The 13954-nt window shown below is 44.7% G+C and overlaps 1 protein-coding gene across 2 annotated transcripts; it reads right to left on the bottom strand.

Moving 5' to 3' along the window:
* Nucleotides 1–5161: 5161 nt before the first annotated feature.
* On the bottom strand, nucleotides 5162–13758 carry lrrc8db (leucine rich repeat containing 8 VRAC subunit Db). Of its 2 annotated transcripts, none has more exons than XM_035646847.2 (2): nucleotides 13603–13758; nucleotides 5162–9634 (listed from the first exon to the last, which is right to left on the bottom strand). In XM_035646847.2, the coding sequence occupies exons 1-2, from the start codon at nucleotides 13613–13615 to the stop codon at nucleotides 7077–7079; spliced, it is 2571 nt and encodes an 856-aa protein (XP_035502740.2). In that variant the 5' UTR covers nucleotides 13616–13758; the 3' UTR covers nucleotides 5162–7076. The 2 variants fall into 2 exon arrangements, with proteins under 2 accessions (XP_035502740.2, XP_035502742.2); XM_035646849.2 differs by lacking the exon at nucleotides 13603–13758 and adding an exon at nucleotides 11204–11586.
* Nucleotides 13759–13954: the final 196 nt, after the last annotated feature.

Raw genomic sequence — 13954 nt, 5'->3', positions numbered from 1 at the left:
GCTGAATAATTCCGCGTGAGAAATTCACAAAAACGACCCCGCACTTTCCCTTTTTCGTGTGCAACAAACCTCACTGCGAGTCACTTCCTCTCGACTAAAACTGTTCCTTTGTTCTGCCCTTGTTCGCCCAACGCAGTCGCGGCGCGCTGCGTCCACCTGGAGCACTGTTGACCTTCTGCGAGGCAGCTGCCTAGTTAAAGAAGTCCACTTTCAAGGCTGTTGCTGCTCAAATCAGAACTCCATTATAGATTTTACCTCCAGGGGAACCCAGGGCTCACAAGGTCCTTGGCAATTTTACCTGAGGAAGAAGCTAAAAGGATCCGAATCTCCGAGGCCGGGTGGAGAGAGGGGAGGGTGCGAGGACGGGAGAGAGAGAGGGTGGGATAGGCACCCCAGGACCCCAGCCCCTAATCTTTCTCTGCCGAGCTAGGGAGCAAAAGCAGAGCAACACGCACACGCACACACACACACACACACACACACACGCACACAAACACAACAAAAATGGAGATTCAGAAATGGTTCAGTGGCACTGAACCCTGAACATCAGGGCCCCGGCAAGAAGTGTCGGTGGAGGAGGAGGGCGGGGGAAAAAAAGAAGAGGAGGGAAAAAGAAGAGCTGAGAGATTGTTGTCGAAGGATCGCCAGGGGAGCTGGTTTCACTTTCCCGGAAAAACCTCCTCCGATACGTTTAACATATATGAAAAGAAGAACAACTCTGTCCTCACACCCTCCTTCAACTGTGTGTGCTAACAAGACAGATGGAGGCCAGAGAAGCAGGCAGATCACATCAGGACATCTGTCACTTCGTGGCAACGGCCCCCTTAATAAGTGACAAGGCTTCCTCACCCCGTGGGCACAGGGGGGGGGGGGGGGGGGGGGGGGGGGGCATGGTGTCTCGGAGCAGTGGCTGTGCAAAAGCAGCCGTCAAAGTCATGTGGTGCCCCCTTTTTTTTTTCTTTTTTTTTTAAACAACTTGTCCCAATTACAGCCAATCACGTTGCGATCCGTGCCCTTGATTTCTCGTGCCGGGCACTAGACATCAAAGTCGCCTTTCGTGCGGGGTGCTGACTCGAGGGGCTGTGCGGTAATTAGTGGACTTGGACCGGAGAGGAGTTTCGTCACCAAATGGTTTTTTTTCAGAGAACGGAACGTCTCCATTTGTGGTGTTGGTGGGGAGGAGGAGGCGGCGGAGGCGGCTGCGCCGGGCGGTTCACATCAGCGGAGAATGATGCCCTACAGAAGTAATTAAAACATAATCACAGCTCGTCAGCCGCGCAAGTGCTCACAAAGTGCTGCCGCTGAAGATGCTGCCGCAGCTGTCCTCGGGGGGGCCACATGCGGATCCCAACCCGCCCCCCCACGGGCGGCGAACGCTCACACCAAATGAATACTCATGCCTTGTTACCAGAGATACCGCGGAGGAACCAGATTGGCCGCAACAGTCCAAACTCAAATCGCAATTCTCGCGGGCCTCAAATGGGCACTTTGCCGCGCGAGTGCTTATTGTCCTCGATAAACACCTGCGTTTGTTCAGCAACAAAAATAGAGATATGCCGCCCGCCAAGGACAGACCAGGTAGCCGTGGGAAGCATAGAATGCACTGCAGGTCGTTAGAGCAATAACCCGCCTGCTCGGCTGATGTGAAAAAACTGTACGCTCGGGTGAGGCGCAGACTTGAGGAGCCACTCCACCTCTTAAGTTGACATGGCGTTCGCTCTGTCCTCAGGTTGCAGTACGGGTCGATGGCGGTGGCTGCTGCTGCTGCTGAGATGACCACTTCGCTCCAACATGGCTGGCAGGCCCCTGCGAGGGGGAGGGGCGCGCGCTAAGTGTTTGTGACGCGTGCTAAGGCCACCGCCTGATCCCAAGGAGGTAACGAAGGCTTGGACCGCGGGCGGCGTGTTCCTCTCCGTCCACCTGATGGCGGACTTCTAACAAGGCCGGTGTCAGTCCGGCTTAAGGTCACGCGGCCTCTCTGCGCCGCTCCTCCGGAGTTATCGCCTCATGTGTCCACCCACCCCCCCACACACTCCAATGCGCAGCGGAGCCAACAGGCACCGTGGTCACAAACTAGTCTGGTTTGACAGTGTGTGTGTTATTCGGGAGTCAGTGGAGAGACTGTGTCTCTTAATGTGTGGCGTATACTGAGCAGAGCACAGAAGGCATGCGAGGCAGAACGCGACAGAGCGCCCACTGGTGGTGAAGTACATGCACAACAGACAAAGTCAAAACACTGCACCGAGAAGGTAAATAAATACCAGGGATGGGACGATACCACTTTTGTGTCCGATCCGATACTGATCCTGCAACCTTGAGTATCTGCCGATACCGATCCGATACTAATCTGATACATCTGCTCGTGAAATAAAATATCAATAATGCATTGTTCAGCATGCACTTTGCCTCACCAAGCCATCTATAAACCTCACGCTCAACTGCAAGACAAATAATCAATTCCCCGAAAGGAAGACATACATAACATGACTGAGTTATGGAATACTGCTGTTTTATTTCTCGCAAAACTTTTGGCAAAACCTTTTTTTTTCCGATTCAAACAAGCAAAGAACAAATGTAACTGTAAGCTGTTGATTAAATAATAATGAATTAACATAAAAATATGATGCCGCAATGTCGTTCAAGGCTTAGTAGATATGTAAATCGGCATTTATTTGGTATGTTTTCTGTAGTGTATTGGATCGGTTTTTATCCAATCCGATATCCAATCCAGTCATTTTGGCCAATATTGCCCCCGATGCAGATATGAAATATCAGATTGGGCCATCACATCCCTAATAAATACTATTAAATAGAGGTTTGAGGGTTGCCTTTGGAGTAACTGTTGAATATTAATATGAAGTATGTCAACACTCAATAGACAGTTTGTGACACGTTATAATGTAACTGTAAGCAAATTTAACAGACTATTTATTTTTCCAAGTATATTCTAAAACTGCTCGATGCTTGGTGTATAATGTACATTGTAACAATGTCTGTAGTTTTCACAGCATTGTTACTGTACAACTGACAAACCCCCACTGTAAAAACCTGTTCACAGCATGTTGCAAAGCATCATGGGCAAAAGGGTTGATTCCGCAGTTAAAATATTTAGCTGTGAATCAAAATACAGTAATTTAAAGCCAGGAGGTTTTCCCCTCAAGATGGACTCTTACTGAGCTTAATGACAAGATTATACATTATACATAATTTAGGATGTATTTTTTTTTCATGTAAAGTTACCTTTGTGTGTACTTCTAGACAGATGTAGTACAGCGACACACCTTCCTTTGCTATTAAGGTTATGCGCATGATATGAACAACAACTATTTGCACATGAAATTTTGAAATTATATTTGTAATGTGTAAACAGCTAGTTCACAGCCTCATTAGTTTTTGTGTAGGATAAAAGCTCAATTAGACCTGTGTGTGTGTGTGTGTGTGTGTGTGTGTTGGTCCGCGCGCTGTCTAGCTCCCTAAGGAGAGGATTGTCACTCGTTTTACATGGGTAAGAAGCACCGAAGCGAGTCCAGGCGAAACAGAACGCCGCGGAAATGCTATAGCTATATTACTGACTGTTTCGCCAGGTGATTCTGATTTGAAAAATATATATTTGAGCACATTGCACATTTGCAATGTGTAACATTTGCTCATTGAGCCTCCACAATTTACATGTTATATGCGACAACAATCAGTGGATGATACTCCTGACTGTGTCCATCCATCTGTAATGTGGGAAAAATGTAATTTTTTTCCCACGCAGCAAATCTGAATCTCAGATATGCTCAAGCAAACAGCCACTGAATTGAGAAAATAATTATACTAGAGTCATTGTGAGGCGAAAAGCATGAAGCTAAGGTGAACTGGAGTAAAGCCTGTCACGATAACTGCTTTTTGTTGCACGACATATTGTACCAGAAATCATTGCGATATTATTGTTATTTTATATTATATTTTCATACTGACTCATGTGAGCATGTAGTTTTAGGCCTATTGGTAAGTCCTACGCGATTTGTGTCGCTGCTTAGACCTGAGTTTAGGCCTCAGACAAAACAAGCAATCTGACCACACGGTGCCTTTAGACAAACACTAAGAAATCCATATTTTCTGACATGTTACAGACCAAACCATCGATTGATTAATCATACGACGAGAACAGGTGAGACGAGACTTGCTGGACCGTTGTCGACATTCATTCGTATGTCAACAAACACGATGGCGACTATTGAGGTCAATAAAAATGGTTGAGTTCGTATTCATGCATTGTACGATTAGCCGATAACGTAATCATCGTTAACTGGAGGTTTTAAAACTTTCGATGAATGATTGTGAATGTGTTTGTCTGGCCTCGTTCCCTGCCTCTCAACACGTGCGGGTCGTTGTTCTGATTCTGAAACAACCATAAATATCTGCGAATATCTAAAATATAATATTTCATGTTGAATTATAAACAAATAATGCAATTAAAGGGCTAATCAGAATCCTTGTCCGATGAGCAGTTGAAAACCTCATCATCATATGAGGGGTTGTTTCAGTGTGCTTCACAGCAGCAGCACAGATCATACCCAGTGTTAGAATATGCGGTGACTATATACTTCCAACAGAGGGCAACAGTATCCAAGAAATATCTGCATTTTGACGTTCAGATACTGCAACATCCTCAACCTCGATCCCGACTCGGGCGAGTGTGTATCATCTTTGGGACCAAATACAATTTCATTACATGTATATTGGATTACATTTGTGGGCTGCGGTGCTGAGGGTTATTTAAGATATTTGTTGTCAGTTCTTCCAAGTCTCCAGCTGCTATGTCCCAGACTATTGAAGCATACTGTATGAATACTGTTTTTTTTGAACACGTTAAATGTTAAGTGTTACAGATTTTGGACCTCCCTGGCGGACATGTGAGGTCTGGTGGAGGAGAAGTGCAACAGACAGAGTTCACGTGGTTATTCAAGCAATGCTGTAATTGTTGAGTTCACTGAGAGGGGACCCCTACACTAATTTTAAACCCACCTGTAGTAGGCATTATTGGAAGAACTGGGCATTCTCCAGTGTCATATTACAGTATATAAATGTTTTGGGTCACGTTGGTAGCTTAGGAATAAAAAAAAGAATTGGACATTGTCATGTGTTGGTAACATTAAATAAAATGTGGCAGCCGTCTGATTATAATACCAGTATTTATTGACCATAATTTTAAAAAAAAAATGTATTCTGTTGTAAATACATGGTTGTTTCCCTTGAGTAAATTATTTGTAATTTCATTTTGATAGTATCAAAGCATAGAAAAATAATAGAATTTATTACTGTCTTCCACATTATCACCAACTGGGGAAAAAAACACTTGTGAATGTATTGCATAGATAATATTGGTCACACTGTTACAAGCCTTGGTTGAAGGCTGTTATAAGACAACTTAATAATCTCTTAAAGGGGCAGTTAGCGATTTTAAGCCAATACACTTTTTGTAAAATTCCGCCGCCGTCTGTGCGCAGAAAAAGAAAAATCCTGTACATTTAAAACCCAAAAGATTGTTGCGGACGACTCAGGGGTTTGGCCTCGTGGTTAGCACGACGGTCTCCCATACTCCCTACTCCCAAGGCTGCGGGTTCGGGCCCTGACCGTGTCATCTCATTGACAGAGTTGAGCATGTTCGGCACGCCCTGCCCGATTGCACAGTGTTTAGCAGTCATGCTACTTGAGGAGAACATCTTGGTTTAACAAATAATAAATGTGTTTAAAGATGATTTTCGTGGGGGGTTTCAAACAGCCATGTCTTTCAGGCATCAAGGTTCAATCGTATAACTATGCAGAATATTTCAAAAATGTGCTTTTTTAGGTGCAAAACATAACACAGAATTATGTTGCAATTGTATCTTTAAGTTCAACCTTTAAATAACAGTAGTGCAATTACAGACAGTAATTCCTTCATTTGTACATCACATTTTAAAACCAGCTAAACAAAGTGCTGTGGAGACACAAGTACAGATAGAAGATAATGAGATCATGATTAGATAAAAAGAGCACACAAAAATACATAGTAAAATACCAGTACATAGTAAAACATGAGAGCAAAAATAAAATTGAGAAAAATCATCATTGTGAGTTGGCTGTAGCGCAAGCAAAAAAAAAAGAGTAACGTTTCTTTTCCCCACTGTGTCAAAAAATAATGACACTTCAGGAAATGGGAATGAGATTTTTCATCATTTCAGTGTGTGACATGAAAACGTATTACAAGTTTATTCAGATTGGAAGGTTTTAATAAAACTCGGGTACACACACTGCATACCCAACTGTTGGCCCTGCTGTTCCCTTATGACCCAGGTACGTTGACCTGTAAGCGTCTTTCTCCTGCTCATGGCCCAGACTGGACACAAATATAGCCCAAGATGCATTCAGCTTAGTTTTACAAAGGCTGAATAATAAAAGGGGGAAAACACTGTATTGGTGGCGTATTAGCCTGGGTTGAAACTTTGAAAACAAATTTTCAAATTTGTTGAGCGACGCATAACACTGACAACTTTTAGCAGCAGTATTTCCCTTTAACGAAAAAGATGTAATGCAGCTGTGCAATGAGGTCTTATCCAGGGTAATGGGGGCTCTGTTTCTGAAAAGAAATGTCACTATGTATATGTTCTGAGCTCTGAGGCAGAACATTTAGGTGCATTGCAACTTTTTCTTGTAATTTGAGTGAACCAACCCATTGAGCTGAGGTCAACCTCAATCTAATTCGTAGAAAACCGTCATAAAAAAAAGGGGGAAAATCATACAAATTTCTGTAGATCCACTACAGATATTTTGCATACAAAAGGTACAAAATATATATAAGCTGGGTGATTTAACTGCTATTGTGCACATACGTTAACTGAAAACAAAAGCAAAATAAACATGTAGACATGTCACTAGTCAGGATAATTTCTAGTTAATCTATAATTTCTCCAGTGTAACGGACCTTGTACGTGCTGAGCTTTGTTCAAAGGATAAGCTCCTGTGATATATTATTAAGTGTAGCCAAAGGCAAGTACTGCCGACCAATACAAACCCCTATCTACTGCCTAACATTCGATCCCATGTGACTACCGCCCGTCACTTAGACACTTGCAGCCATTTGGAAAAGAAACACTCGATTCCTGGTTGATGCTCTCTTTGACCTCCACGGGGAGCGAGTCAAAGAGGTGATCCTCCACAATCAGGCAGCCCCTGCGGAGGAGGCGGCACTGGCCGAGCTGGGGCGGCAGACGGTCCAGGCAGTTTCCCTTCACTTCCAGGTGCACCATCTGTGTGAGTTGACCAATTTTCTCAGGAATGGACGAGATGGAGTTGTGGCCGAGACACAATGTCCTCAGTTTGGTGCACTTGAACAGTTGCTTGGGGACTACCTCGACTTTGTTGCCCGTAATGGCAAAATGTTGGAGGTTCGGCAGAAAGCCAACCTCCAGCGGTATAACCACTATGGAGTTATGGCTCACATCGAGGTACCTCAAATTCTGGAGGGAGAATAGTGGAGAGGGCAGAGACTCAAGTTTGTTGTGTGAGAGATAAAGTGATTCAAGGCTTTTGACGTGGCTAATGGACACCGGAATGGCGTTGATGTTATTGTGCCAAAGTTTGAGGCATGTCAGTCTCTTGAGGTGCTGAAAGCTGATGACCTCCTGGATGGTACTAATGTGGTTGAATTTGAGATCAAGCTCCTGAAGGGTGGTCAAACTGAAGATAGCATGGGGAATTCGATCCAGCAGACAATTCTGAAGCTCCAACTCTCCTAGATTCATCATTTTCTTCAAACTATTCAGCAATAGGAGCTTCGTACCGTCATTATGAATGACCAACTTGATCAAATGTGGGGACAGATCTGTTATGTTCGTTGGCATCTTCGTGAGGTTGCTTTTGAGATGCAGGATCTTTAAGTGCCTGAGGTCTCGGAGAGACTCGAGTCCAATCATTTTGTTGTTTTCAGAGTTAAGGTTACCGACCAAGTACAGTTCCCTTAAGCCTTTCAATAAGTATACCCAGCTGGGAATCTCAGCGACATCTGTGAATTTGACATGAAGGCACCGGAGGTGATCGCGAAGAAAAATGAAAGCAGTCTGCTCAACTTTGGCGGGACAGTGATAGAAGTGCAGCTCCTGGAGGTTTATCATTTGCGAGATCTTGGCTGTTATCCTGGCCTCGGGAATTAATTCTAGTTTGAGGATTTCTATATCGGTGAGATCAAACACAGCATCCGGGACTCCGGATAGCATAAAAAGATGAAGTTCCAGCTTTTCTTGAGGATTGCGTGTCACATGCTGCCGCAACTTCTCATATGTCCACTCATGGTTCAGGCTGATCTCTCGAAGTTTGTTTTCACTCACCTCTGAGAGGAAAACCCCGAAACGCTTTGAATACAGCTGGTCGTACTGATCAACCATGTGAAGGAGGAAAGCAAAGTCATTCTTGACATCAGGAATGTCACTGAAGCTGCTCTCCTCTCTGACTTTTTCAAAGGAGTACTCCTTCAGTGGCCGCCGAAAAAGCCAGAAGAGTGTGTAGATACAGATAATGCCATAAACACATATTATAGCAATATAACTGACAAGGAGCTTCTTCAACATGAAAGCCATGTTATGTGTACAATGGAATTTAGCATATCCAGTCAAATGCTTTATTTCAGGCTCACACACATGGTTAAAATCAATAGCGGCAACAAATGTCATTGTGTAGCAGAGGATCAAAATGAATTTGACTGTTTTGATGACTGTCTGAATGGCATACAGCCTGTAAATCAAGTCACTGTCTTCCACGTGGGCACGGAATTTACGTACTTTTTCGAACAAGGCCTTCGCCTGCTCGCCATCTTTCTTGTCCAGTATGGTCATAGAGGGGACTTCACTCACGAGCTTTTCAGCAGAAAATGTGACCCCGGATTTAGTCAGCACTGGGGCAGACTGGTTTGGACTCCCCTCCTCGCTGCTCGTGGACAGATGCTTCAGTAGGGACGAGGCGCCAGCCAGCCTCTGCTTGTTCTCCTCCGAGTCCTCACAAGCAGTCTCGGACAGCGCTTTAGTGGTCCAAGGGGATTCGAAACATTTTCCGAGTATGGAGACAAAATGTTCTATTTTGGAGCTCGTCTTCGGATACTTGAACCAGAAATTGCTACTGACCATTAGAATGATAGTGTGGATTAGAGCAAGGTATGGGAAATATTTGGAATACCATGGGAGGGCAACATGGTAGCACATCTGGTTGACAAAAACATACTGCTGAAAATCCAGCTCGGTGCTGACACCTGTAGGGTTGGGCTGCCCAAAGGTCACTGGCTGTGCGAAGTGAATTGTGGGTGCAATGCTTTCGGGAGGCCTCTTAGCAATCAGGGGAGCAGCTTGCTCCCCGATTGCACTTTCTTTGTTCAGGAAACGATCAGCTGTCTCTGGTGGTCGGGGGCCCAAGAAGCCCCCCGCCCCCTCCATGGTTGGTTCCAGAATTGGAAGACATACCACTTGGTCTCTAGTGAACTGCATGGTTCCAGAAAATATGGCCAACATCAGCATAACAATACCAAGATAATCCATGAAGACGTCCCACCATGGTTTCAGGATTCGATAAGTCGGCTGGATGTCGTTCAGGGAGGCTACCTCCGTGAGGGAGAACATGCCTGCAACAGAAAATATGAAATAACTTAATTATCTTTTTTGTGTAATTTCACCAACCTATCAAATTGTTTCCACATAATGTTTCCAAGGGTCCATGTTGGAACAGATGGTTTGGTTACGTTGTAGTCACCCTGCTGTCACAAATGGGATTTGGCCCCGGCAGCTGTCACAAGCTGCCTTTCAATTCAATTCAATAGTATTTGTATAGCTCCAAATCACAACATACATTATCTCAGGGCACTTAACATAGTAAGGTGGAGACCTCACACTATTACTGAGAAACCCGACAGTCCCCACAATGAGCAAGCACTTGGCGACTGTGGAGAAAAGAAAAAAAAACTCCTGGTTGGGGTGAGAGGAGAGAAATGGGGGAGAGGAGAGGTGGGTTGAAAGAGGAGACAGGAGAGAGAAGCAAAAGAGACCTATACAGTACTGTACAATACAGTACATGCTTAACGGTTGAGATTCCATCTAAGGGTCTTTCATCCTCTAATTCAAGCAGAATATCTTATATTTTAGCTGTGACCAGCAGCAGAGTGAATTTGTGAAAAATAATTTCATGTTCATGCAGAGATTTTATCTTAACTCCCAAATAGCAATAATTGTTTTCGTAAACGATTGTCTGCAGCGCGCGATGAAAGAACCAACAGGGTAAATGTCTGATCGTGATCCATTATTTACACCCTGCCGCCTGCAGGAGCTTGGTCATCAGTCCAGTTTATGTGACAGACACTGACTGACCAAGAGGATGACTCAGAATCGTAATCCAATGTGATTCAAAATGACATTCTTGTAATAAATCATGCTCTGTTAACACCAGAAGTGTTGTTTAAGTTCCACTGTCAGAGAGAGAGGTGTCATTTAATGTCCTTTGTGTAAACATTGTGACTCTCTGTATATAGACAAAAAGGTAGGAGTTCAAATTTCCTGGCTAGGTGACGATGGCGTAGGAGGACCGGAAAGAAATACACTTGGTTGTTGTGTTCCAATATCAGGGCAAGGCCACATTTCCCAGGCCCATTTCGGAGGAGGGGCCCGGAGAGGACAGCCTTGTGAGATTGTTGTGGATTTAGAGAGGAGGGATTGGGACACACTAAATGATCTGTGCAGACGAAACATTGCACTGATTTATACAATGATGTGCCCGATCACAACACACACCCAGTGCCACATACAGCACACAAGCGAAGGCTTTTGGCCACCAGAGTGTGTGTGTGTGTGTGTGTGTGCTTGTGTGTTTAGCTGACAGCACGGAGGTCACTATTGTTACTGCAGCTGCACAGCAGGCTGAGACCGGCTACAGCAGCAAGAAGCATCTCCATATACACAACAAAAGGTGGTGGACCTGGTGTCCGTCAAGCCTTTAAACGCAGCACTAAGGTTCTGCACGAATAATAATAATCACGGCGCGTTCAGGTTACATCACAAGTGTACATCCACTACCAATTGCATTGTTACCCTGCACATGGACCCATTCATTTGTCACCGCCGCTATGTCGCCTGCTAACGGCGCAGAGACCGACGGAGCATCGCGGTTCCGAGGACCTGCGCTCGGACGCGCGGTTACGCACCTTCGGGTGGACCGGTCCCGTTATGTCGACGGCGAGCAGAGCCTCCTCTCGCGCGCCATGTTCCGCTGCGGAAAAAAGGAGTCGTGCGCCCTTCGCGTCGGGCTCAACAACAGCAGGCCCGTATAAGCGGCTTAGCCGTCCACCCCCGCCCCGCGCCTCAGATGGTCGGGTCCGCTGGGGCCCCGGCGCGGCACGACGTGCACCCGCTCGGATGCGGCTCACGCGCTCAGTCGCATCCTCGGTCTCTCATCATGACCACACACACACACCGGATGCAAGTTCTCTTGCAGTGTGCAAGGAGGAGTGCTGCTGCCTGATGTTTCACAGTGGGGGGTTGTTGTCTTTTTTCTTCCACACCAGGAGCTGATGCGCTGTGCGTCATACAGCGCTTTGGAAAAAGCTCGCACGAACGGGACAGCTACGGATGACCCACCGAAGTTAGGGACCGTCGTAAAAGTGCAAGATGTGCGACGGAGCTTAAAGGGATAGTTGGGTGATTTTCGAAGTGGGGTTGTATGAGTTACTTATGCATAGTTAGTATGTCACCTTATGGAGATGGTGATCAGCGATGTCGTTTAACGGAGTTAAAGAGTAGTGGAAGTAGCGTAAGTCTGAGTCCCACTGTTGCAGTGGGGACCGCCGGAAAAACGTCTTCTTCGCCACATTTTTAAACGTTACTTTAAAAAACAATACATCTGTTCAATTGTACGCGAATGGATGTATTTTTTTTTCACCAGGCAGCCATTTAAGTTTGCACTTTTTTTTCAAGCGTGCTCCGGCTATGTATTTACTGCGCCAACTGCAAACTTAAACGTTGAAAAAAATAAAAATAAAAGAGAGACTTTGAGAATAAAGTACTAGACGCAAGTCGTTATTTTACTAGAAAAATGTAAAGACATTAAATCCTTTTTTCACCATAAATGTAAATAACCGCGTGTCCAGTCATGTTTTTAAGTATATAAAAATTATCTGCTATGCCTAATATTTTGTTTAATATTGTTTACCCCCCCCCCCCCCCCCCCAAAGTTTAAAAACCCCTCTGAAAATGGGGCCTCCACTCCAGAGCCCGTGAGAGAGAGAGCGAGAGAGTAGTGACATCTCTGTTTACTCCGATGAACCAGTTTTTTCCCCCCCAGCAATGGCGGATCATGGAGCCTCTCAATAGTTCCAGGAAGTAAGCGGCAGCGCATTAGAGTAGCAGCAGAATGGAGTCAATGGACCGTCTGTGTTGAACTTATAATCAGATTGTATATTATCAGCACAATCTGAATCAAATCTAAATGCTCATTAAAGCATGTTTGTGGATTATGATTTATGATTTATTTATGATTTAAGAAAACATCGACCAACTACATAGAGTAACTACAAAGGCATGTCGGTCTGCTTTAGTGTTAATCGATACATTTATTGTAAATCAAATACATTTTTTACCAAATATAGCATTTTCTGTCGCTCTGAATAATGGACTCGAAAATTGCGTGCCAAGAACTTCCGGGAACTACCTGAAGTCTACCTGAGTCACGTGAAGTGCAAACATTTGGATGTGCAAATGGAAGTGCAACAAGATGGCTACGCATCAAGGCCTCAGGCACACATCTTAATCGATCCAACTGGGTCCAAATTTGGTTTTGATTGTGACCCATTTGAAATAAATCACGTTATTGTGCTACACATGAGGCAATATAGCCTCATAGCATATGCACAGAATGGGGAGAAACTCGGCTACGCGCCAATTTCAACCATTTTCACCTCAACGAAACACAATTTAAACAGCAAGGAACTAAATCTGCATATTGTATAAACACCATAACTGTATATTTCATGCTAACACCACACGCTACATATCATGGGTAAGCCGAGACTCCACAGATTCCAACAGTGCAATTCTTATCACCCTACGACCAACTGTTATCGAACCAGCCGCCAAAGAAGAGCAAAGGGAATGAAAGTTTCTATCAAGTAGACGTATACTTTATGGCTGTTCCAATTTTTGTCTCGATAACTTTTGTTTTGACCCATAAATCCTCTTCCGGTAGATGGCACAAACACTGGTGATATTACCCGTTACACCAAAGTGCCAAGGCGCGTCAACACATTTTTTCAATTTTCAATGAAGCTTTGTACAGGAGCTTGATTCCTTCTATCCAAATCACTTGACCAATGATGTCCTAAGTCGTGTTTCACACACACCCACTGATTGCTTCGAAATGTGATTCGAAGGCTTAAAAATGCGCGACACAAGGCGCAGCCTCGTGGGTTGAATTGTGTGTTGTATTGCAAGAGTTATGAGCTACAGTACATTGCAGAGGCCTGTACTTTGAAGCTGGATTTGCAGTTATCGAGGTGACTTCAGGTTTTACGCTGGGTTTTCCATCCTACAAAGCTGGTTCTCTACTTACCGGGTAAAATCATGATGGCGACTTAGCTCGATCTTCTATCTACCTACTGGGGAAAATCACCAAGTTAACTCATGCTGAACGGCTAACCTGCTCTGGAACAGGTGAAGTTCGAGGTAATAGATCAAAGCCAGTCACCAGTCCAACTAATAACCAGTCAGATCACTGGAAAACCAGGGCCGTCATTCTACAGGATCCCGACTGGGACAAAAGAGTTCAGAGTAACGTGACAAACAATAAAGCGCAGCAGATATAGAGCTCAACAGTGACCGCTCACTTTTAGAATGGCTCTGGTTATTCACTCCATTGACTTTTCATAGAATCCTTATATGAAGGGTTTTAGGCCTTGAACCAA

This window comes from Scophthalmus maximus, chromosome 13 (genome assembly GCF_022379125.1).
Source record: "Scophthalmus maximus strain ysfricsl-2021 chromosome 13, ASM2237912v1, whole genome shotgun sequence".
Classification (NCBI taxonomy): Eukaryota; Metazoa; Chordata; class Actinopteri; order Pleuronectiformes; family Scophthalmidae; genus Scophthalmus; species Scophthalmus maximus.
The sequence above is the reverse complement of the archived record's forward strand: the minus strand, read 5'-3'. Positions and strand labels throughout refer to the sequence as shown.